The following is a 24,373-nucleotide window of genomic DNA, read 5'->3' as shown; positions in this document are numbered from 1 at the left end:
TTGGAAAAGCCCATCTCAACTCCAGAAAATAAAGGTATTTCAGGAGTTTATACTCTACGTCTTTCTGTAATAATAGCTACAAAATTGATAATAGCATTTGGGACATTTAGTCTTTTAAAAACAAATATGGCAGATTTAAATGCTGCTTTAAAACCTCTTTCCATCTGCCAGCTTTGCGCTGGTTTTGGGGAGAAATGAGAAAGTGTTGGGAGGGAGGGACTGCCAACAGAATTAGGAGATGCATTGCAGGCTATGGACAATTTGCGGCCAAGAAAGGTCCAAAAGACACGGCAGCAATAGTCCATTTTGAGAGTGCTTTAACTGCCCTTGCCTCAGTGCTAGGGAATCCTGGGAAATGGAGTTTATTGTGACACCAGAGCTCTCTGACAGAGAAGGCTAAATGTCTCACAAAACTATATTTCCCAGAATTCCCTAGCACTGAGCCAGGGCAGGTAAAGCGGTCTCAGATTGGATTATTGCTATAGTGTGTTTTGGCCTTAGGCGATCCTTGGCAAGTCACACTCTCTCAGCCTCAGAGGATGGCAATGGCAACCCTTCTCTGAAGAAACCTGCCAAGGAAACCCCATGATAAGGTTGCCTTAGGGTCGCCATAAGTTGGAAACGACTTGAAGACACACATGAACAGAAAAAGTCTGCATTTATTTCACAGATTGTACATGGGAATGGGAGGCAGTGTGGTCCAGTGCTTTGAGTGTTGGCTTACAACTCTGGAGGCCAGGGTCCAGTGCCCCACTCCTCCATGAAACCAGCTGGGCCCCTTGGGCAAGAAGTCACACTCTCTCAGCCTCAGGGAAGGCAATGGCAAACCTCCTCTGAACAACTCTTGCCAAGAAAACCCCAGGAGAGGCTCCCCAGAAGTCGGAAATGACTTGGAGCCACTCCACAAAACACTACAAAGCCTCAAGAAAGAGCCAGCGTGGTTCAGTGGCTGGAGCATTGGACTATGACCCTGGAGACCAGGGTTCGAATGCCCTCTTGGCCATGGAAACCCACTGAGTGACCATAGGCAAGAAGTCACACTCTCTCAGCCTCAGAAGGAGGCATTTGCAAAACCACTTCAGGACAAATCTTGCCAAGAAAAGCCTGCAAAGGGCTTCCCTTAGGGTCGCCATAAGTCAGAAACAACTTGGAGGCACACAACGACAACAAGAGGAGTAACACCACTAACAGGGCTGAATCACACCTCACAAGCCAGCTATGGAGGGAGAAAGAAAGAAGGAAGATGTGGGAGTTGTAGTCCTTGGTTCAGAGAGATTGGAGGGGCCTTACTGCAGGGCAGGACCCCTCCCCTTTCTGGCCATGTGGATGCTGGGAGATCCAATCCGGGAAATATACTTTAAATCCCATTGGTAGCTTGCCTCAAATCCTTTATGAGGCCAGAAACCCCTTTGTTAGGAAGCGAAGTCCGAGTATCTCAAGAGGCTCTATATCTCCCAAGGCCCCCTCCCTCCAGAACCTCCTTCCACTCTTCCTCTCCGTCTCTCTCTCTCCCCTGAAGGCCTCAAACTGCCAAGTGCTGAGGCAGAGGTGGCCATTTTATGTTTCGGCAGCCATTTTGTGTTCCAGAGGCCATTTTGTGCTGTTTGTGACTGTGGGGAATAATGTTGCAGAACCTTCTCTGACGCCTCAGTTGAACAGAGGCTTCTCTTTCTCTCCTGAGGCTCCAGAGTCAGAAGGAGGCCAGGCTCCTTGGGCCAAAAGGAAGGAAGTGTGTCCCTTTGTGTCTTTTGTGTCTCTTTTCTGAGAGGGTTTTCTTATTACACAGCTCTGCTCCTTCAGGGGAAAATGGGTTTTAAAAGGGTCCAGAAATGGGGAGGATAGTTTTAATACAAGCCTTATTCTTATTCTTCACAAACATTGGGCTTTGGCTTCTAAGAGGAGGCTAGTCCCCCAAACAAGGCCAAAAATGGCTCCTTTGGGAGGTTTTAAAAGCCTCCCCAGTTTCCTTATTAATAGATTTTCAGGCAAGAAGGAAGGAGACAGACCAGAATAACTCATATTACCAAGAATGAAACAAACAAACATATAAACAAATAACAACAAAAATAAGGATTAGGCACTAAAACAAATTACTTATTTTTTAAAGGAAAACCATTATTAGGAGGGTAAAAAGAAGAATTGGGTGCTTTCTATCCTTTTAAAACCGACTCACGCTGTATCTACACTGCAGAAATAATCCACTTCGAAACCGCATTAACTCTCCTAGCTCCATCCTATGGAATCCTGGGATTTGTAGTTCATTGTGGCATCAGTTATCTGTCACAGAAGGCTAAGTGGCCCAAAGGTAAAATCCCAGGATTCCATAGCACTGAAGGTTTAAGTGGTGCCAAAGTACTTTATTTCTATAGTGTGGATGCAGCCTTCTTGGGAAAGTGGTTGATGCTGGAGAAAATCAATGGGGACCTCTGGAGGTTTCAGCAGATGATTTATTTGTTTATTTATTTATTTATGATGCACTCATTTCACAACTAGCTATGGGTACATAACCAGGGCCCTCTCCAATTCCCCATCCCCTGATCCCCCACCACCCTAAGAAGGCATGGAGTATCTGTTTTGTAGGGGAACTGCAGTGAATCTATGCTAGGTCTAGGGGGCTTTGTTTGGTGCAGAGGGAGGAAGGGGATGCCCACCTCTGCATCGGCCCAAAGAAGGCATATGTCACCAGCAGGATTCTGTTCTCTTTCAGTGACGCAGGGTTTCTTGCCAAGCCAATCCTAACCCTGGTCCCTTTTCTCAGGAACTTCATCTCGGCCTCCTTGTATACGGCTTTGGGGCCTCTCTAGCAGGAAGTGACCAAGTGCAGGGCCACCAGGCCCCCTGCCCACCTGATGGCCTACAGAGAGGCCAAGCAGAGGGAGTTGGGCTCCAACAGAATGAGACTGCCCAGGAACAACAGCTCTTTGGTAAGTTGCCATCCTGACTGTTCGTTTCATCTGTGTCTGGGCTGGCTCATGAAAGCCAGCGAAGAACATACTGTCCCAGTTTGGCCTAGAGAGTCCTGGTTAATCCTCTGTCACCTCATTTTTTCAGGGGCTTTGAAAATGTCCTATTTCTCTCTGCTTCTCCCACTTTCCCCCTTCTCCTCAGGTCAGTTCAGTTGCTGCAAAACGTGTTACAAGTTCAAAATAGTGTGCATCCCATCAACTCGAAAGAGGGGAGAGGGGAGGCGAAAAGGTGGCACGGTCTAGCCCTTGCCAGGAGTCGGATGCACAAGCAAACTACTGTACCCTTCCTCGCTTGTGTGATCTTCATTGGCCATCTTGATCCCCTTCTGGTGTTGCTTGTCCACATGTGTCTTCTTTTCCCCGTCTGTGAAATGCTGGGGGCTATAGAAGAATATCTCTGGACCTAAATTGAAGGTGGGCCCAGTGGCCCTCAAGCCATGAGTACTCCCCAGAACTGTTTTTTAAAAATGAAATTTGCCTCTGAAATTAGGTGAGATATGGCTAAATGCACTATAATTCATTGGTGACTAAATGTACTATACATGTTGGGATAGTCAGTATCCTAATCAATCAATAATATCTCAGACATGGCCTAAATTATATTCTTTATTATATTGTATATTATACTGAAAGGATTCAAGACAAACTGGATCTCAAATGCTGTAGCTTTTTGCTTGCTTACAGAATTTAAAGTTTATTTCCTGGACTGAATTGTGAAGTATTGAAATAATATTTGCAATGCACCATGTGCTTTCCTCCCCTTTTGTTTAGTCACTCTCTGGATCAGGGCTATTTTCTATTGCAGGTGACCTTTGCGGATGTGGCAATATATTTCACCGAGGAGGAATGGAAACTATTGACAAAGAAGCAGAAACTTATGTACAGTTCCGTTATGATAGAAAATTATGAGAATGTGGCCTTTGTGGGTAAGGAACCTGAATCCATTGCCCTTCCTGTGAAGACTGAGGGCCCTTTCATAATCTACTGTCAGAGCGCTATGATTCCCCTTTAGAATGATAGAATCAAAGAGTTGAAATAGACCACAAGGACCATCCGGTTCAATCTTCTGCCATGCAGGAACAGACATTCAAAACACCCCCGAGAGATGGCCATCCAGCCTCTGTTTAAAGACCTCCAAAGAAAGAGACTCCACCAAACTCTGAGGGAGTATATTCCACTGTTGAAGAGCTCTTACTCTCAGGAAGTTCCTCCTAAAGGTTAAGTGGAATCTCTTGTCCCTGTGGCTTGCATCCATTGTTCCATGTCTTTTTCTCTGGAGTAGCAGAAAGCAAGCTTGCTCCATCCAGAATATGACATTTCTTCAAATATTTGAACAGGGCTGTCATATCCACTCTTAACCTTCTCTTCTCCAAGCTAAACATATCCAGCTCCCTAAGTTGTTCCTCAGAGAGCATGGTTTCCAGATTGTTCAACATTTTGGTTTCTTTCTTCTGGACATGCTCCAGCTTCTAAACATCTGTTTGAATTGTGGCGCCCAGAACTGGACACAGGATTATTGCAAGTGAGCCCTGACCAAAACAGAATAGAGTGACACTATTACTTTCCTTGATCTTGACACTATACTCCTATTGATACAGCCTAGGATCACATTGGCCTTTTTAGCTGCTGCGTCACACTGTTGACACATGTTCAACTTGTGTTCTACTACCATTCCTAGTTCCCTTTCATATGTAATTTAACTGTCATAACAACTTCCTGTGGAATCTTGGAATTTCTAGTTTTAGTGAGGCACTATTGTTCTCCACTTTGTAAGGATTCTAAATATCCAATCCTAAACTGCCAATTCTGGAATTTTGTGGGAAGAAGCTATGGAGATTAATGCTTTTTGCCTCCTAATGGTCCTTATGCCATTCCTGATCAAGTTTCCTGGCTTTTGTAGCCCCTCTTCCAGCCTTTTTTGGCTCTGAAGAGGCTGTTTTAATGCTCATCCCTGGCACTTGACCCTCACTAATACCAAAAACCAGGTACCAGACCCCTTGTTCTGCCTTTCCTAATGCATTAGTTGTATATTGATTGCCCTGCCTTTCTCAAGAAATGAACCTCAAAGTGTCCCTTTTATGCATCACACTCTGTGGATGTGTGTCTGTGATAGAGCGATGGAGGCAATGTGAAAAACAGAAAGGCAGGAAAGAGATGCTGAGGGTTAAATGGTAAAGCAGTGCAGATGGGCAAGAGGGAAGGTTGGAGATCGGAGGGAGAAAGGGAAGGGGATCAAGCCTCTGGGAGCCAGGAGGGGAAGGCAGGAGCAAAGCCAGGATCGCCTGGCTCTGTGCGGAGAGGAAGGGACCTCTGGGAAGGGCCAGAAGAGGGGCCTTGGGGATTGGGAGGCAGCCACCAACCATTCAGATAATAATAATAGGTTTTATTTGTATTTACCTGTAAAATAGCCACAAAACAACAATAGCATCTTTTTACACACAGTAAAAAAACAAGTTGCTTAAAACTCAATTCGGGACAAATAAAAACATTGTATAAAATGCACAATTGCGATCAGAAGTGGGATTTCTCCTTAAGTTTTTTGCAAGAGGTCGGGTGGGTAAGCCTGCCGGAAGGGATCTGTCTTAAGTGCTTTCTTGAAAGCATCCAAGGTGGTGATAAGACGGATCTCCTCCAGCAAGTTGTTCCATAACTTGGGGGCCATGGCTATGTACGCTCTGTGGGAAGTTGTTCTTAGCCTGACCTTTGGGTAATCTAATAAAGTCTTCCCAGATGTTCTGAGAGTATGGGGCATATTGTGTAGGGAGAGGCCTTCCCTCAAGAAGCTCGGGCCCAAGCCATGTAGGGCTTTAAAAGTAATAACCATCACTGTGTATTGCACCTGGAAGCTAATTGGCAGCCAATATAGAGATTTTAGAACTGGTGTTATATGGTCTGACCTAGATGTTCCGGTGACCAATTTGGTGCAGCATTTTGAACTAATTGAAGCTTCCGAACTTGGGACAAAGGTAGCCCCTTGTAGAGCACTGAACTTAAGAACTGAACTTGAAATCAGGCCCTTGTTTTCATACATATTAAGGGTTCCATTTAGCAATTATAAGCAATGTCTATGAAGAGAGGAAAGGGTAAGGCAAAAACTCCTTTTTCTCTAATGTTTCTTTTCCATCCTAAGCTTGCTTAGCTCCGTGGTTGATTCCAGAGGCCCTTTGTCACTCGAAATGCTGGAGTCTGGGGAGGACACCCACAAGTGCTATGCTTTTAGGGGAATTTCATACTTAGCTCAAAGGAGAGATTGGGGCAACAGTGACCTCGGGATTCATCCCAACTATACCAGGCCCAGAAGCACACAGAACTCCAGAGGCATTTCAAATAGTTTTTTGTGTTTTATTTAGGGGAAAAGCAAAATACACGCATACATAGACATATACAAATATAGGTGTTCACGCATACACACAAGAACTGAGTAACAAAGGTGAGAGTGGCGAATACTTTGAGGCTTTGCAAATGGTAATACATTACCTAGATGGATCTTGATTCCAATTGCTGAAGGTCCAGAAAGGGGAGAGAAGTTAGTAAGTCCTGTGGCAAGTGGGGCTGGCGAGTGTAGTGAGATGTACACCAATGGACTGTCTGTCTGCAACTGGACTGAAACTAAAGAACAGCTAGTTGGGGCTGATATTTATACTGAAGTCGTTGCTTGGGGGCAGAAACCGAGCATTCAAAAAGGTTTAAATTGTTTTAGGATGTTTCCTGGGTGAGGAAAGAATTGTCTGAAACTGAAATAAGTGTAATGGGTGCTTGGTGAAATACTTCAGCCAAACAGGATTGTCCCACCGGCTCTCAGGTCCTTCTTGGCTCTGAATTCTGATCCCATTCACAAGCCAATGTATAGCACAGTCTGAAGGCGACACTCCCAGAACTCAACAATAACATAGCAGAGTACAGAAGCAAATCTCCAGATATAGGCATTGGCAATGCACAAACCACTTTCCACACTTAAAAATAACTCACACACACTTGATTTCCTCCAAGTCCTTAGAGGTTCTTTATCTTGAGTTGCAATATAAAACAAATATTTACCAACTCTCCTCTCTGACTTCTATCCATTTCACAATCTCTTACACACCCAACTCCAACCCACACCAATCCGCATGTGAGCTACATACTGTATTGGCTGTGAGTCATATCCTGGTGCCAAACAGCATGAAGCATCCTCTGCAGTTAGCTTCCATCATGCCTTGGATTCTGACTCAACACTCTATGGCAGCCTCACAGGAAATGATGCCACTTTTCAATTGAAATAGTTTTATATACATTTAATGGAATATTTTTTAACTGCCTGACTATCTCCTTCCCTGATTTCTTCATGGCAGTTCCCCTTCAATCACTTCTTTGGTAGCTCCTATGAGTAAGAATAGTCATTATATGGATTTGGGGGCATCTAGAACAGGGTCATGCTCAGGTCATTCACACCAATTCTATTAATTTAATCTCAAATAGAGAGGGGTGAACGTGGGGCTGAATCTTGGGGTAACCCTTTGCTCTCTTAACACTGATATTCAGTTTTGCCTGTCATTGTCCTCCTTTACAGAAGAATTTGTCAGTCATGAGAAAGTCCACACAAGAAAGAAGCCACATAAATGCCAGCACTGTGGGAAATATTTTGCTTACATGTCAGTCCTAGTCATGCATCGGAGAGTCCACACAGGAGAGAAGCCATACAAATGCCAGCGTTGTGAGAAATGTTTTTCTTCAAAGTCATACCTATTGGCACATCAGAGAGTCCACACAGGAGAGAATCCATACAAATGCCAGCGTTGTGGGAAAGGTTTTTCTTCAAAGTCATACCTATTGGCACATCAGAGAGTCCACACAGGAGAGAATCCATACAAATGCCAGCGTTGTGGGAAAGGTTTTTCTTCAAAGTCAAACCTATTGGCACATCAGAGAGTCCACACAGGAGAGAAGCCATACAAATCCCAGCATTGTGGGAAATGTTTTTATTCAAAGTCAGACCTAGTGAAACATCAGAGAGTCCACACAGGAGAGAAGCCATACAAATCCCAGCATTGTGGGAAATGTTTTTCTTCAAAGTCATATCTATTGGCACATCAGAGAGTCTACACTGGAGAGAATCCATACAAATGCCAGCGTTGTGGGAAAGGTTTTTCTTCGAAGTCAAACCTATTGGCACATCAGAGAGTCCACACAGGAGAGAAACCTTACAAATGCCAGCATTGTGGGAAATGTTTTTCTTCAAAGTCATATCTATTGGCACATCAGAGAGTCCACACTGGAGAGAATCCATACAAATGCCAGCGTTGTGGGAAAGGTTTTTCTTTGAAGTCAAACCTATTGGCACATCAGAGAGTCCACACAGGAGAGAAGCCATACAAATGCCAGCATTGTGGGAAATGTTTTTATTCAAAGTCAGACCTAGTGAAACATCAGAGAGTCCACACAGGAGAGAAGCCATACAAATGCCAGCGTTGTGGGAAAAGTTTTTCTTCAAAGTCAAACCTATTGGCACATCAGAGAGTCCACACAGGAGAGAAGCCATACAAATGCCAGCATTGTGGGAAATGTTTTTATTCAAAGTCAGACCTAGTGAAACATCAGAGAGTCCACACAGGAGAGAAGCCATACAAATGCCAGCATTGTGGGAAATGTTTTTATTCAAAGTCAGACCTAGTGAAACATCAGAGAGTCCACACAGGAGAGAAGCCATACAAATGCCAGCATTGTGGGAAATGTTTTTCTTCAAAGTCATATCTATTGGCACATCAGAGAGTCCACACTGGAGAGAATCCATACAAATGCCAGCGTTGTGGGAAAGGTTTTTCTTCAAAGTCAAACCTATTGGCACATCAGAGAGTCCACACAGGAGAGAAGCCTTACAAATGCCAGCATTGTGGGAAATGTTTTTCTTCAAAGTCATATCTATTGGCACATCAGAGAGTCCATATAGGAGAGAAGCCATACAAATGCCAGCGTTGTGGGAAAAGTTTTTCTTCAAAGTCAAACCTATTGGCACATCAGAGAGTCCACACAGGAGAGAAGCCATACAAATGCCAGCATTGTGGGAAATGTTTTTATTCAAAGTCAGACCTAGTGAAACATCAGAGAGTCCACACAGGAGAGAAGCCATACAAATGCCAGCATTGTGGGAAATGTTTTTATTCAAAGTCAGACCTAGTGAAACATCAGAGAGTCCACACAGGAGAGAAGCCATACAAATGCCAGCGTTGTGGGAAAGGTTTTTCTTCAAAGTCATATCTATTGGCACATCAGAGAGTCCACACTGGAGAGAATCCATACAAATGCCAGCGTTGTGGGAAAGGTTTTTCTTCAAAGTCAAACCTATTGGCACATCAGAGAGTCCACACAGGAGAGAAGCCTTACAAATGCCAGCATTGTGGGAAATGTTTTTCTTCAAAGTCATATCTATTGGCACATCAGAGAGTCCACACTGGAGAGAATCCATACAAATGCCAGCGTTGTGGGAAAGGTTTTTCTTCGAAGTCAAACCTATTGGCACATCAGAGAGTCCACACAGGAGAGAAGCCATACAAATGCCAGCTTTGTGGGAGATGTTTTTCATCGAAATCAAGCCTAGTGAGACATCAGAGAGTCCACACAGGAGAGAAGCCACACAAATCCCAGAAATGAACTAACCTTATATTTGTCAATAAGCAATACTAAAGAATATATTTTAAATCCTGTGGTGATAAGAAAAGGCCCTTGTGATTTCGTGTGTTAGGTTTGTGTGTCCATATGTCTCTTTATGTTTTTCAGTTATATTTTGTTGAGTTGAGGTTTTAATTGCCATTAGTATAGATTATTGCTTTAGTTTATAAATTTGAGTGGGGATTATGGGTGGTGGAATAGGTTAGTTAAACAGAGGGGTGAGATTGGCTGCAGCTGGTTAGAACAGTTATGGGAATGATAGCATTTGGAATTTGTGGGATGTTGGCTGCAGAAAGTTCAGGACAGGTATTAACAGAAAGGGCTATTTTCTGGGAAGGGCAAAGGGGGCTTTGTTATCTGTGGGGCATAGACTGTGGGAATTGGAGGGGGGCTAGGTTTGGAAGAGGGTGATGTTTTAGGTTTTGGGGTTTTAATGTTTGGTTTGGGGAGGGCAGCTCTGACTTAAGCGCTGAATTTCTGATTATGTGTTTGCAATAAAGTTTTTGTTGTTTCAACACACTGGACTCATTGGGGTACAGAAATTCTGCATTTGCACAAAATGTACCCTTTCTTCTCTCCTCAGCCCTCAGCTCCATTCCCAGCCATAAAAACAGAGGCAAACAGACATATATACTCAGAGAGACAGAGCTATATGTACAAAGCAGAGCCTTCCCAGCCTTTCCCTCCTGAGTCCAGCTCTGCAGCTTGGGCTCCATTCTGGAAGGAAGGAAACAAGGCTGTAGTCCTTCTTCCAAAGGCCGACAATGGAATAAACAGCAGCAGCAGCAAAGGCCTTACGATCCCTGCGCATGCTGAGAAGGGGTCTTTGGGGCATCTGAAAGGAATGAAAGTGCCAAGGGAAGAGAAGCATAAAGGGACTGCTGAAGTCGGTGGGGGGGGGGTGGGTGGAGATCTGGGACCTGATTAGGCACCTTCCTCCTGGAACCCATTATTAGAGCCTTCCACAGCTCACTATGATACTTTAAATGACTATTTCACAGATAATATCTCTCAGATAAGAGCCAAATTGGACATCAGCATTATTGCAGAGGCTATAAGTGAGGTGTCCATGAGTAAGATCATACTGGATCAATTTGAATCTGAGTACTGAGGATGTGGACAAGCTCCTTTTAAGTGTGAAGAGGAGAACTTGCCCTCCCAACCTTGCCCTTTTTATATCACCTGAGATATATCATAGATGCATCACTTAGTTAGGGCTATTTTCCATCATGCTTAAAAGAAGCGGTGCTACGGCCCTTTATGGAAAAGCCCTCTCTAGATCCCTTGGACATGAACAATTACAGACCGGTCTCCCATCTTCCATTTCTAACCAACATAATTTTGAGGACAGTTGCTCTTCATCTCCAAGTGGTCTTGGATGAAACAGATTATCTGGACCCATTTCAAACTGGCCTCAGGATGGGATACGGAGTCGAAACTGTTATGGTTGCCTTAGTAAATGATCTTTGCTTCAAGGTGGGAGGTAACTTACCAAACTTTAAGGTGTATTATTATGCAACTTGTCTCAAATGGTTAGAAGAATGGTTCAAATTAGAAAACAAGAATTTATTGAATACAGAAAAAGCTAACCTGAATCTTGGTATACATGCATATATGTGGTATACAAAACCAAAATATAATAATGCTTTTAACCATCATGTTATAAGAAGAACATTGCTTAAAGTATGGTATAAAATGAGTCATCAATTTTGGGGGTCATTGCAAGAAGCCTATTACAATAGAACAAAGGACAAAGATACTCCATGGCTAAGATATGGAGATTTAATAAACAAAACACCAGAAGGAAAATACAATATGAAATCTATGGAAGAAGTTAATGAAAGAGGAAACATGAAGGATTCGTTTTTATACAACCAATTAAACAATCGTTTTAAGGCAGACAATAAAGCTCCTGAGTTAACGATGGATAACAATGAAATAGATAAAATTATGATGGACCAAAAAGGTAAACACATATCCAAATGTTATAAACTATTAAAAGAAAGAGATCTAGAAGATGAAATTATTAAACACAGCATTGTAAGATGGGCACGTGATATAAATAAATCTATAACTATAGAGGAACGGGAAAATCATGGAAAGGAACAAATAAATTCACTCTGTGCCAAAACTATATAGGAAATGATATCAAAATGTTATACAGGTGGTATCTAACCCCCCAAAAAACCCAGGAGATATACAAAACTGGCAATACTAAGTGCTGGAAATGCGGGGAACCCGAGGGAAGCTTCTTTCATATTGGTGGACATGCATTAAAGCTAAAGGATTCTGGCAAAGGATTCATGGAAGCATCCAAAACATTCTGGATATAAATATTCCCTTTGAACCCAATTTATTTTTACTAAACATGACACACAACATAAAGTCAGTAAAATACAATAGAATTGTTTTATATATGGTCTCATGTGCAAGGATCTTATTTGCTCAAGTTTGGAAATCTACAATGAATCCTTCTATCGAACATTGGTTGATTAAGATACATGAAGCTAGAAATGTGGATATAGTATCTGCCTTACTAAGAGGGAAACCAAAAGGATATTTAGAAATGGAATGGAGTTGTCTTGAAACATTTGAAGAAAAGGGCGATAACATTCGGTTAAATCAATAGTTAATATTTGGTTGATATTTAGTAATTTAAATGCTATCATGGGAATATCTCAGTATAATAAACATTTTTAAGGTAAAAAAGGAAGACCAACATCATTGTTGTGGGGAGCGCCACACACCGAGTTGTATAGCCACGTTCTGTGCTGCTCCTGGCCTTGCTGCAGGTGAGCCATTGACAGTACGAGGGTGGCGACACGCTCCAACGCTGCAATGGTGAAAGGAAGTGTTTAGACTTTGCTTGTTGTTTCTTGCTCCCTTCACCCTTAAATGTAGGGTCCATTCAGACTACATTTTACCCCGATTCCGAAACCGGTTTAAAAGTTAGAAGTTCACACTCACGCCGATTTTAACACAACTCCATCAGGGGCTTGCACAAGAGATCCAGGGCAAATCCCCCTTAGCGTGGTTTTTCTGAAAGCGGACTATTGACCCTTTCTTTTTGGAAACAACTGGCTCTTCCCTGCTGCCGGCAAATATGAACTCAGCCCCAGTCATGATCGGATCAAGTTCAGGGGTAGATTCCCCCGATTGAGGTAAAGGGTAGTAGGAACTTGTTTCCGGGGAGATTCGATATGGGGCACCCGGATCTGCCCAGTTCTATCCAAGGCAAATGAGGGAGTGGGAATGGGGCCTTTGTGAAGGTGGAGGGAATGACCTTCCTGGTGCTGGCCCTCCAGGTGAGCAATGCATCAGGCAAGGAGTCCCTCTCCTCATCGCCTGCAGCCTCTGGTTCCGCTGGAGGCAGGGCCTCTTCTCCAGCATCACCTGGAACAATGCACCAGAACAATGGACAACAACAGATGAAGAAATTGTCAGGGATGATGGGAGTTGTTGCTCTTCACCTCTGGCTCGAACTCACCACCTTGTTACGCACCGGCGCTGACCAGTTTTGGCCAGTGGTTAAAGCTTTGCTCTAAAGCAGCAGAGTTACAGAGAATAGGCTGAAGACCCTGACAAACTCTCCAAGCCTTCTCACTCTTGCTTCCACAGAAGTCTTCCCACTTCTTCAGGATCCAGCTGGCTCTTGTATCTTCACTCAAGACACCAGACAACTCAGTAGTCTTATATAAAAGATCTACTTTATTCTACTATATACAGCTCCAAAACTATCCAATACAACAATACTCCTCACTACTCCAATACTCCTATCCACTACTACCTACAAAATACATTGGGATTCATAGCCATTATTATAGTCCTTGGATCATACCACCCACTCTTGTCAGTATCCACCCAGTGGGCGTGTACATCCACTCTCATTGGTTCTCTTGTTTCTACCCAGAATTAATGATTTCATCATCTCAGCCTTGACCACTTAACAATTCTCAGGTGTGTTCAATTATCCACTTTGCATTTCTGTCCTTGGCATTTAGGACTTGTTAATTCCATTACCTTTTACACCTGTGTGGCTTCTAATTGCTTCTGCTGAGTCACCCTGACTCTCACATATATGTTTTATTTCATTCACTGTATGTCCCATGTTGCTTTTTCCTTAACAACATCAGCATGTATATATAATTATAACTGTATATATGTTTACTTCCGGTCATAACAGCATAACTGCCCTGCGATTACTGTAACTGGAATGTTTATACTTTGTGATGTTTGTATGATATGTAAAGTCGAAGGCTTTCATGGCCGGCATACACAGTTTTTTGTGGTTTTTTTGGGCTATGTGGCCATGTTCTGGCAGAGTTTCTTTCTGACGTTTCTCCAGCATCTGTGGCTGGCATCTTCAGAGAATGCTTTGCCTGTAAAAATGCTTTGCCTGGAAAAAGGACCAGAGAGACCCTCTCACAGCCGCAGGAGTTTGCTGCATACCATGCAGCTGCAGACAAGTCTACATAGGGACCATCAACTGTACAGGAATATGCCACAAACCATCCTGGGCATAAAATACTGTTTGAAAACACTGAAGTTCTGGACCATGCCAACCACTACCATCTCAGGATGCGCAGGGAAGCCACTGAGATCCACAAACACCTGGACAATTCCAACTGGAATGAAGAAACCCTTAAAGTGAACAAATGTTTCTAGCAGTCCTGAGGAATAGCAAAATAAGGGCTCAGCAAATGCAAATGGGAAACCATTCAGAGTCAGGGGCTTTCCCAGCAGATAATGATCACCAATTAGCAGACATTAATCCTCCTTTGCATTAGCCTCCCAGGCTGAGGCCGGCCATCATCACAGAACAAGACACATGCAAATCACTCCTGCATTCCCAGGAGAACACAGTATATATATATCCCCAATTTTCCTTCTCTGAAGATGGCAGCCACAGATGATGGGGAAATGTCAGAGAGAAACTCTGCTAGAACATTTTTATGATATGTACTTTCCACATGATTGCCTCCTAAGGACACTCCCAGGGGCTGCCATTGGCTGGAATCCCAGTCCCTCCCGCCATCCCTGGATCTGATTGGCTGGAAGCCCAGTCCCTCCCACCATCCCTGGCCCTGACTGGCTGGAATCCCAGTCCCTCCCTCCATCCCTGGCCCTCACTGGCTGGAATCCCAGTCCCTCCCTCCATCCCTGGCCCTGACTGGCTGGAATCCCAGTCCTTCCCACCATCCCTGGCCCTGACTGGCTGGAATCCCAGTCCCTCCCTCCATCCCTGGCCCTGACTGGCTGGAATCCCAGTCCCTCCCTCCATCCCTGGATCTGATTGGCTGGAATCCCAGTCCCTCCCTCCATCCCTGGCCCTGACTGGCTGGAATCCCAGTCCCTCCCGCCATCCCTGGATCTGATTGGCTGGAAGCCCAGTCCCTCCCACCATCCCTGGCCCTGATTGGCTGGAAGCCCAGTCCCTCCCTCCATCCCTGGCCCTGATTGGCTCGAATTCCAGTCCTTCCCACCATCCCTGGCCCTGACTGGCTGGAATCCCAGTCCCTCCCTCCATCCCTGGCCCTGATTGGCTGGAATCCCAGTCCCTCCCTCCATCCCTGGCCCTGTCTGGCTGGAATCCCAGTCCTTCCCACCATCCCTGGCCCTGATTGGCTGGAATCCCAGTCCCTCCCTCCATCCCTGGCCCTGATTGGCTGGAATCCCAGTCCCTCCCTCCATCCCTGGCCCTGTCTGGCTGGAATCCCAGTCCTTCCCACCATCCCTGGCCCTGATTGGCTGGAATCCCAGTCCCTCCCTCCATCCCTGGCCCTGATTGGCTGGAATCCCAGTCCCTCCCTCCATCCCTGGCCCTGTCTGGCTGGAATCCCAGTCCTTCCCACCATCCCTGGCCCTCATTGGCTGGAATCCCAGTCCCTCCCGCCATCCCTGGATCTGATTGGCTGGAAGCCTAGTCCCTCCCACCATCCCTGGCCCTGATTGGCTGGAATCCCAGTCCTTCCCTCCATCCCTAGCCCTGACTGGCTGGAATCCCAGTCCTTCCCACCATCCCTGGCCCTGACTGGCTGGAATCCCAGTCCTTCCCACCATCCCTGGCCCTGATTGGCTGGAATCCCAGTCCCTCCCTCCATCCCTGACCCTGTCTGGCTGGAATCCCAGTCCTTCCCACCATCCCTGGCCCTGACTGGCTGGAATCCCAGTCCTTCCCACCACCCCTGGCCCTGATTGGCTGGAATCCCAGTCCCTCCCACCATCCCTGGCCTGATTGGCTGGAATCCCAGTCCTTCCCACCATCCCTGGCCCTGATTGGCTGGAATCCCAGTCCCTCCCTCCATCCCTGACCCTGTCTGGCTGGAATCCCAGTCCTTCCCACCATCCCTGGCCCTGACTGGCTGGAATCCCAGTCCTTCCCACCATCCCTGGCCCTGATTCGCTGGAATCCCAGTCCCTCCCTCCATCCCTGACCCTGTCTGGCTGGAATCCCAGTCCTTCCCACCATCCCTGGTCCTGACTGGCTGGAATCCCAGTCCCTCTCACCATCCCTGGCCCTGATTGGCTGGAATCCCAGTCCCTCCCACCATCCCTGGCCCTGATTGGGTGGAATCCAAGACCCTCCCTCCATCCCTGGCCCTGATTGGCTGGAATCCCAGTCCCTCCCTCCATCCCTGGCCCTGATTGGCTGGAATTACAGTCCCTCCCACCATCCCTGGCCCTGATTGGCTGGAATCCAAGACCCTCCCTCCATCCCTGGCCCTGATTGGCTGGAATCCCAGTCCCTCCCTCCATCCCTGGCCCTGATTGGCTGGAATCCCAGTCCCTCCCTCCATCCCTGGCCCTGATTGGCTGGAATCCCAGTCCCTCCCACCATCCGTGGCCCTGATTGGCTGGAATCCCAGTCCCTCCCTCCATCCCTGGCCCTGATTGGCTGGAATTACAGTCCCTCCCACCATCCCTGGCCCTGATTGGCTGGAATCCAAGACCCTCCCTCCATCCCTGGCCCTGATTGGCTGGAATCCCAGTCCCTCCCTCCATCCCTGGCCCTGATTGGCTGGAATCCCAGTCCCTCCCTCCATCCCTGGCCCTGATTGGCTGGAATTCCAGTCCTTCCCACCATCCCTGGCCCTGATTGGCTGGAATCCAAGACCCTCCCTCCATCCCTGGTCATTTTGTGTTACAGTGACCACTTTGTTCCAGAACCTTCTCTGAGGCCTCAGTTAAACAGAGGTATCTCTTTCTCTCCCTGAGTCTCCAGAGTCAGAAGGAGGCCAGGCTCCTTGGGACAAAAGGAAGGAAGGGGTCTGTTGGGGTTTGAGGAAGAGGAGGCATGGACTCAGGGCCAGTGGGGAGGCTGGGCTTTGGGGGCTGGGACAGAGAGTTGGGAAAGAGACCCTCCCTTTGGGCCCTAGCTGGAAAGGGTCCACTGGTCCTTGCCTCCCCCTTTGGGAAAGGAGACCCCTCAGCCCCCTGGACTCACTCCTGCCACTCATTCCTAGAATGGCTGGGACTCAGAGGAGTTTCCTAGGCATTGTCACCTTCTGCCCTCCATGGCCATTGGCACTGACCTTCTCCCATTGCCTTCCCTCCCTCAGCCCTTGGACCTCCTCCTCCTTCGCACTCAGAGCAACCCTTCTCTACGGCTGAGGAGACGGACTCTGACCCAGGGAAGCTCTGGCCATAAAGGACTGCAGGAGAGGCCTTTCTGGGGCTGCAGGAATCAGGGTCTTTGTACTGAAGGTAGGCCTTTATTCCTGGAGCTGAAAGAGGATCTTTGTTTAAATATTTCAGTCCAGGATGGTGTGGAAGGTTTTCAGCTGAGAGACTGAGCCCATGCTTTGCAGGAATAAAGCCCCAAATCCAGTCTGTTAAGTTTAGAAAAATAGTCTCATTTGCAAAAATGAAATAATTTTTTTGACTAGTTTCTAAATGGGAAGGAGGCCACGATGATGGAAGGGCATGGATTAGATCTGTAAGGTAATTCATGTCTCATCCAGCCCAAGAGCTAGAGCTTCTCCACCTGGGACATAAAGCAGGTCCTCCCCTCCTCCTCTGTGTGAAAGAGAAGTCAAATTCTCATCATTGAGGATGACACAGCATGAAAAATTTGCATTCCTGCATTTAAAAATCTGAGGAGTCCAGAATCCTGTTGGTTAACCCTAGAGAGTAGACCCACTGAAACCATAAGTGACTGGTGGGTCAGCATGTAGATAAACCCAATTGATTCAGTGATTCTACTCTGATCAGGACTAGGCACAAGATAGAGGATAGGATTTAGTTCTGCATGTGGCTGGAACAGGATATTCCCAAGACAAGATGGATAGACAACAGTGTGGAAAATGGGCACTCTCCACATGGGCAGAGACACTATCAGAATTGTGACTTCTCTGCATGCAGAAGGCTGCCATGGGAATTGGGTGCTCCCTTTCCATCAGCTCAATCCTCTGGTGCCCCCTGATCCTGGGAGAAGGGCTGGATCCCATGGAAGGGGAGCAACCTGAGAAGAGAGAGCTCCTTTCCTGCCCTTCTTGACTGAGGGCCTCCCTGGGGAAGGGCCATTTTTAGACGCATTCCACCCAGAGCAACACTTGAGCATAGAGAGTTCTGCTGGTTTGGCCACTGGGAGAATGAGGAACCACCAGGCCAGACAGCCTGACCCACCACAACCCTCTATGCTCCAGTGTTGCTCCGAGTGGAATCAGGCTACAACTGGCCATTCAGTGCCCCAGGTCCTACCAAAGAGTTGTGGAAGCCATCCCGCATGGTCACTTCATGCCTGGTGAGAGTGTTGGTGTGAGGTATTAGAGAAGCATCCAGCTGTGTTTCTGCAGTCAGAAGCAAACTGAAGAAATCTTCCTCTGAGGGCATTGTGGACCTCTGCAGGTTTCAGCAGATAATGCACTCATTTCACATCCAGCTATGAGGACATAGTCAGGACCCTTTGCAATTCCCCATCCCCTGATCCCCAGCTACTCTCACAAGGCATGGAGTAACTGATGTGTAGGGGAGCTGCAGTGAGTCTGTGCTAGGTCCAGGGGGTTTTGTTTGGTGCAGAGGGAGGAAGGGGATGCTCAGCTCTACATCGGCCCAAAGGAGGCATATGTTACCTGCATATGTCATCAGCAGGATGCTGTTCTCCGTGTCTTTGACTGCTGCAGGGTTTCTTGCTAAACCAAGCCTTACCCTGGTCTCTTTTCTCAGGAACCTCATTGCGATCCCCTTGTACACAGCGTTGGGACGTTGTTTGCTGGAAGTGACCAAAGTGCAGGGCCACCAGGATCCCCCTGCCCACCTGATGGCCAACACAAAGGCCAAGCAGACGGGGCTGGGCTCCAACAGAAAGAGGCTGCCGAGGGTTAACAGCTCTTTGGTTAGTTGCCATCCCGACTGTTATTTTCATCTGTGTCTGGGCTGGATCATGAAAGCAAGCAGAGAAGATACTGTCCCAGTTTGGCAGAGAGAGTCCTGGTTAATCCTCTGTCTCCTCATTTTTTCAGAGGCTTAGGAAATGTCCTATTTCACTCTTCTCCTCCCATTTCCTCCTTTCTCCTCAGGTCCGTTCAGTTGCTGCAAAGTGCATTCCGGGTTCAAAAGAGTCTACAGCCCATCAATGCAAAAGAGGGGAGAGGGGAGGAGAGAAGGGGGCAGGGTCTTGCCCTTGCCAGGAATCTGAGCCAAAAGCAAAATGCTGTACCCTTTCTCGCTTGTGTGATCTTTATCATTAACAACTTTGGCCATCTTGACCCCCTTCTGGTGTTGCTTGTCCACATGTGTGTTGCTTTCCCCATCTGTGAAATGCTGGATGATATGGAAGAATATCTCTGGGCTTAAATTGAGGGTGGGCCCAGTGGCCCTGAAGCTCAGAGTACTCCCCAGAACTGTTTATTAAAAATGAAATTTGCCTCTGAAATTAGGTGAAATATGGCTAAATGAAAACGAATATACATGTTGGAATAGCCAGTATGTTAATCAATCAATAATATTCTAGAAATGGCCGAAATTATATTGTTTATCATATTGTATATTATATTGAAAGGATTCGAGACAAACTGGATCTCAAAGGCTGTAGCTTTTTGCTTTCTTGCAGAATTTAAAGTTTATTTCCGGGACTGAATTCTGAAGTGTTGAAATAATATTTGCAATGCACCATGTGCTTTCCTCCCCTTTTGTTTAGTCACTCTCTGGATCAGGGCTATTTTCTATTGCAGGTGACCTTTGCGGATGTGGCTGTATATTTCACTGAGGAGGAATGGAAACTGTTAACGAAGAAACAGAGACTGATGTACAGTTATGTGATGATGGAGAATTATGGAAATGTAGCCTCTGTGGGTAAGGAACCTGAATCCATTTCACTTCCTGTGAAGACTGAGGGCCCTTTCATAATTCACTGTCAGAGTGTTATGATTTCACGTTAGAATTATAAAATCAAAGAGTTGAAATAGACCACAAGGACCATCCGGTTCAATATTCTGCCATGCAGGAATAGACATTCAAAGCAACCCCAAGGGATGGCCATCCAGCCTCTGTTTAAAGACCTCCAAAGAAAGAGACTCCACTAAACTCTGAGGGAGTATATTTCACTTTTGAAGAGCTCTTACTATCAGGAAGTTCCTCCTAAGGTTTAAGTGGAATCTCTTGTCCCTGTGGCTTGCATCCATTGTTCCATGTCCATTAATTTGAAATTAATAATAATAATAATAATAATAATAATAATAATAATAAACCGTAATGCGATGCCACCATGCTCTGATGGAGTATATTCCACTGTTGAATAGCTCTTATTGACAGGAAGTTCCTCCTAATATTTTGGTGGAACCTTTTTTCCTGTGGCTTGTGTGATCGAGTTTGGATTTATATAAATTTTGGGTACCAAGCGATCAAAAATCATGACCCCTGACTGACCCCATCACAGCCGCCATTATCCCAAAAGCGAGCTGACCACGTAGCCAGACAAGCCTAGCAGGCCATGGCTAAAGCAGAAAGGTAGATTTAAACCTTTAAAACCAGTTCTGGGAGTTGCCATTGTCGCAGGCAACCTGAATGAGGACAAAGGAAGTTTGCCTCACCTATTGATGGTATTAAGTACCCAGCCATCTACATAGTAGTCTTCTCCCAAAGAAGTGGCAGACCCTTTTGTGTATCCATTGTTTAACTTTAGTCTTAGTCAATAGATAGCCATGAAGACCTTTGTTCTGCAGGTAGCTATAGCCTGAGGATACGTTTCGCAGTATAAATAAGACCCAGATTCCAGCCCTCCTTTGGGCTTTGTGAGCTACAGTTCCAAACCTCAACTCTGTCGAGCAATCGCTCCGGAGCTCTCTTGGGCACTGTGCCCTGCTGAAATCACTTGGGCAAGCCAAAGCCCACTGTCTCTTTTGGGCCTCTTGTTAGCTTAGCCCGCTGGAACTTAGCTCCTAGCCATCGCGGTTGCCGCTTGCTTTCTGTTCCCCGCTGCCGTGTTCACTTACCAACATCCCTCACATCTGTCGCTTGGAGAAGACTCCTAAGGTAAATATTTCAACAGTGCCTCTATCCTTTCTCCTTTACCCCCAACTCTTCCCCTCCCTTGCTTTAGCATTGAATGTGCGTGTGCGTGTGTGATCCCTTTTTGGTTGTGTGGTTTTAATAAATGTTTATATTTTATTTGCAACTCATTGACATTGCAGTCTCTGTTTCTTGGGGTTGGACTATATGACCTCTGGTATACACATAGGGACCCAATCCGCTGCGTGTGTTGTTAGGACACGCCTCTTGTAAATTTGAGGTAATTAAATTCCTCTGATTCGATCCTTCCTAACACTTGCGTCCATTGTTCTGTGTCCTTTGTTCTAGACCAGCAGAAAGCAAGCTTGCTCCATACTCAGTATATCTTCAAATACTTGAACAGGGCTGTCATATCCATTCTTAACCTTCTCTTCTCCAAGCTAAACGTACCCAGCTCCCTAAGTCATTCCTCAGAGAGCATGGTTTCCAGACCATTCACCATTTTGGTTTCCTTCCTCTGGACATGCTCCAGTTTCTCAACATCTGTTTGAACTGTGGTGCCCAGAACTGGACACAGGATTATTGCAAGTGAGCCCTGACCAAAGCAGAATAGAGTGGAACTATTATTTCCCTTGATCTTGACACTATACTCCTATTGATACAGCCTAGGATCACATTGGCCTTTTTAGCTGCTGCATCACACTGTTGACACATGTTCAACTTGTGTTCTACTACCATTCCTAGTTCCCTTTCACACATAATTTAATTGCCATAAGAACTTCCTGTGGAATCTTGGAATTTCTAGTTTTAGTGAGGCACGATTCTCCACTTTGTATGGATTCTCAATATCCAATCCTAAATTGCCAATTCTGGAATTTTGTGGGAAGGAGCCATGGAGATTAATGCTTTTTGCCCCTAAATGGTCCTCAGCCCATTCCTGAGCAAGTTTCCTGGCTTTTGTGGCCCCTCTTCCAGCCTTTTGAGGCTCTGGAGAGGCTTCATGGGAAAAAGGCCTCCCTTGGCCCTGCAATGGATCAGAGAGGGCCCAACAGTGGCAAAATGGCCTCCACTTCCACAAAGGGACGCTGTGGGATATTGAGGGGCAAAACATTATACCATATTTTTAGGCAACACAATTTGGGGTTTCCCCTGAGATCCCCTGGGGTCCAATGTGACCACCCCACTTCCGAACAGTAGTCCATCTCTGTCTTAGAGATGCCTTAAGGTTGTTTTAAGGCTCATCCCTCACACTTGACCCTCACTAATATCAGAAACCAGGTCCCAGACTCCTTGTTCTGCCTTTCCTAATGCATTAGTTGTATAGTGATTGTCTTGCCTTTCTCAAGAAATGAGCCTCAAAGTGTCCCTTTTGTGCATCACACTCTGTGGGTGTGTGTCTGTGATAGAGAGATGGAGGCAATGTGAAAAACAGAAAGGCAGGGAAGAGATGCTGAAGGTCAAATGGTAAAGCAGTGCAGATGGGCAAGAGGCAGGGTTGGAGAGCGGAGGGAGAAAAGGAAGGGGATCAGGCCTCTGGGATCCAGGAGGGGAAGGCAGGAGCAAAGCCAGGATCGCCTAGCTTGAAAAACACACAAAGCATCACAAGAAGTAATTTGTATTGTAGCAATAAGGGTAAACATCAATCCATAAAATGAAATCCTAAACCTGGCAGGTAAAAATTGTCCCAAATAACTTTGAGAAATATAGACTTAAAATAGTGGCTTTGGCACGGTTGCTTAGAAAGTTGTATCCTAATCGAGTATCTCCCAAGCTGAGTTATATAACATTTCAAGCAGAATACAAGCTGCACATGGCGTGTTTATAGTGTTTATAGTGGCAACCCACTCATTAACTTCAAACGTCTAAAATGATTCATATAAAACAGAACAGTCAAATGGATATAGTGCAGAAAACACCGTATACAATCCTATTAATTCCAAAATGGAAGTTGTATAAAAATGTAATAACCTGACTCTGGGTCATAATTATTTCAAGATATTACATGGGTGTTTCTACATCTGTTCCAAAAAAAAATCTGCTACAAATAATCGCAGATGCACAATATCTGGCAACTTTAACAGTTACCTGCTCCTAATAATACATTTATTTGCAAGCTCTCCTCTCCGACTTCCATCAACTTCACCATCCCTTGTACACACAACTCTAATCCACACCAATCCACATGTGAGCTGTATACTGTATTGGTTGTGAGTCATCTCCTGGTGCCACACAGCATGAAGGGACCTCTGCAGTTACCTTCCATCATGCCTTGGTCTCTGACTCAGGACTTTATGGCAGTCTCACAGGATATAAAGCCACTTGCCAATCAAACTATTTCTCCACATGTTTAATAGAATATTTTTGCAACATTCCTTTTTCTGACTATCTGCTTCCAGTGATTCCCTTAAGTCCCCCTCCAATCTCTTCTTTGTTAACTCCTATAAATAAGGATACCATTGTTCCATGGATTTAGGGGCATAAGTAGTACAGTCATCCTTGGGTTACTAACAGAAACTCTCTTAATTTAATCTCTAATAAGGAGGGGTTAATGAGGGCTAAATCATGGGTAACACCCTCCTCTCTTAACGCTGATTTTCAGTCTTATCTGTCACTGTGCTTCTTTACAGAAAAAGATTTGAGTCATGAGAGAATCCACACAGGAAAGAAGTCACATAAATGCCAGCATTGTGGGAGACATTTTGCTTACAAGTCAATCCTTGTCATGCATCGAAGGGTCCATACAGGAGAGAAGCCATACAAATGCCAGCATTGTGGGAAATGTTCTTCTCAGAAGTCAGACCTAGTGAGACATCAGGGAGTCCACACTGGAGAGAAGCCATACAAATGCCAGCATTGTGAGAAATGTTTTACTTCAAAGTCACACCAAGTGAGACATCAAAGAATCCACACTGGAGAGAAGCCATAAAAATGCCAGCAGTGAACTAACATTATTTTTGTCAATAAGGAATACAAAAAATATATTTGCAATCCTGCTGTGCTAAGAAAAGGCCCTTGTGATTTTGTTTTTCTGTCCATATGTCTGTTTATGTTTTAAAATTGTATTTTGTTAGATTTAGGTTTTAATTGCTAATAGAATAGATAATTGTTTCAGGTTGTAACTTTGGCTGGGGATTGTGGCTCGTGGTATAAGTTAGCTAAATGGGGGGCTGGGATTTGTTGCAGTTGGTTAGAATAGTTTTGGGAATGATAGCGTTTGGAATTTGTGGGATGTTGGCTGAAGAAAGTGGAGGCTGATATTAACAGGAAGATGGCTAGTTTCTAGGAATGGCAAAGGGGGGCTTGTTACCTGTGGG

At 45.5% G+C, this 24,373-nt stretch overlaps 1 protein-coding gene across 1 annotated transcript in view; it reads left to right on the top strand.

Moving 5' to 3' along the window:
* LOC149301619 (uncharacterized) overlaps positions 1-24,373 on the top strand; it is a 97,835-nt gene that overhangs the window by 54,516 nt on the left and 18,946 nt on the right. The window contains exons 2-3 of the mRNA XM_089484324.1: positions 7,704-9,554; positions 23,770-23,946. Of these exons, the coding sequence (XP_089340450.1) occupies positions 7,704-9,554; positions 23,770-23,946 (2,028 nt within the window). The remainder of the gene's footprint in view (positions 1-7,703; positions 9,555-23,769; positions 23,947-24,373) is intronic.

This window comes from Sceloporus occidentalis, unplaced genomic scaffold, assembly GCF_023333645.1.
Source record: "Sceloporus occidentalis isolate IW3139 unplaced genomic scaffold, rSceOcc1.0.p SCAF_21, whole genome shotgun sequence".
Taxonomy (NCBI): domain Eukaryota; kingdom Metazoa; phylum Chordata; class Lepidosauria; order Squamata; family Phrynosomatidae; genus Sceloporus; species Sceloporus occidentalis.
The sequence above is the reverse complement of the archived record's forward strand: the minus strand, read 5'-3'. Positions and strand labels throughout refer to the sequence as shown.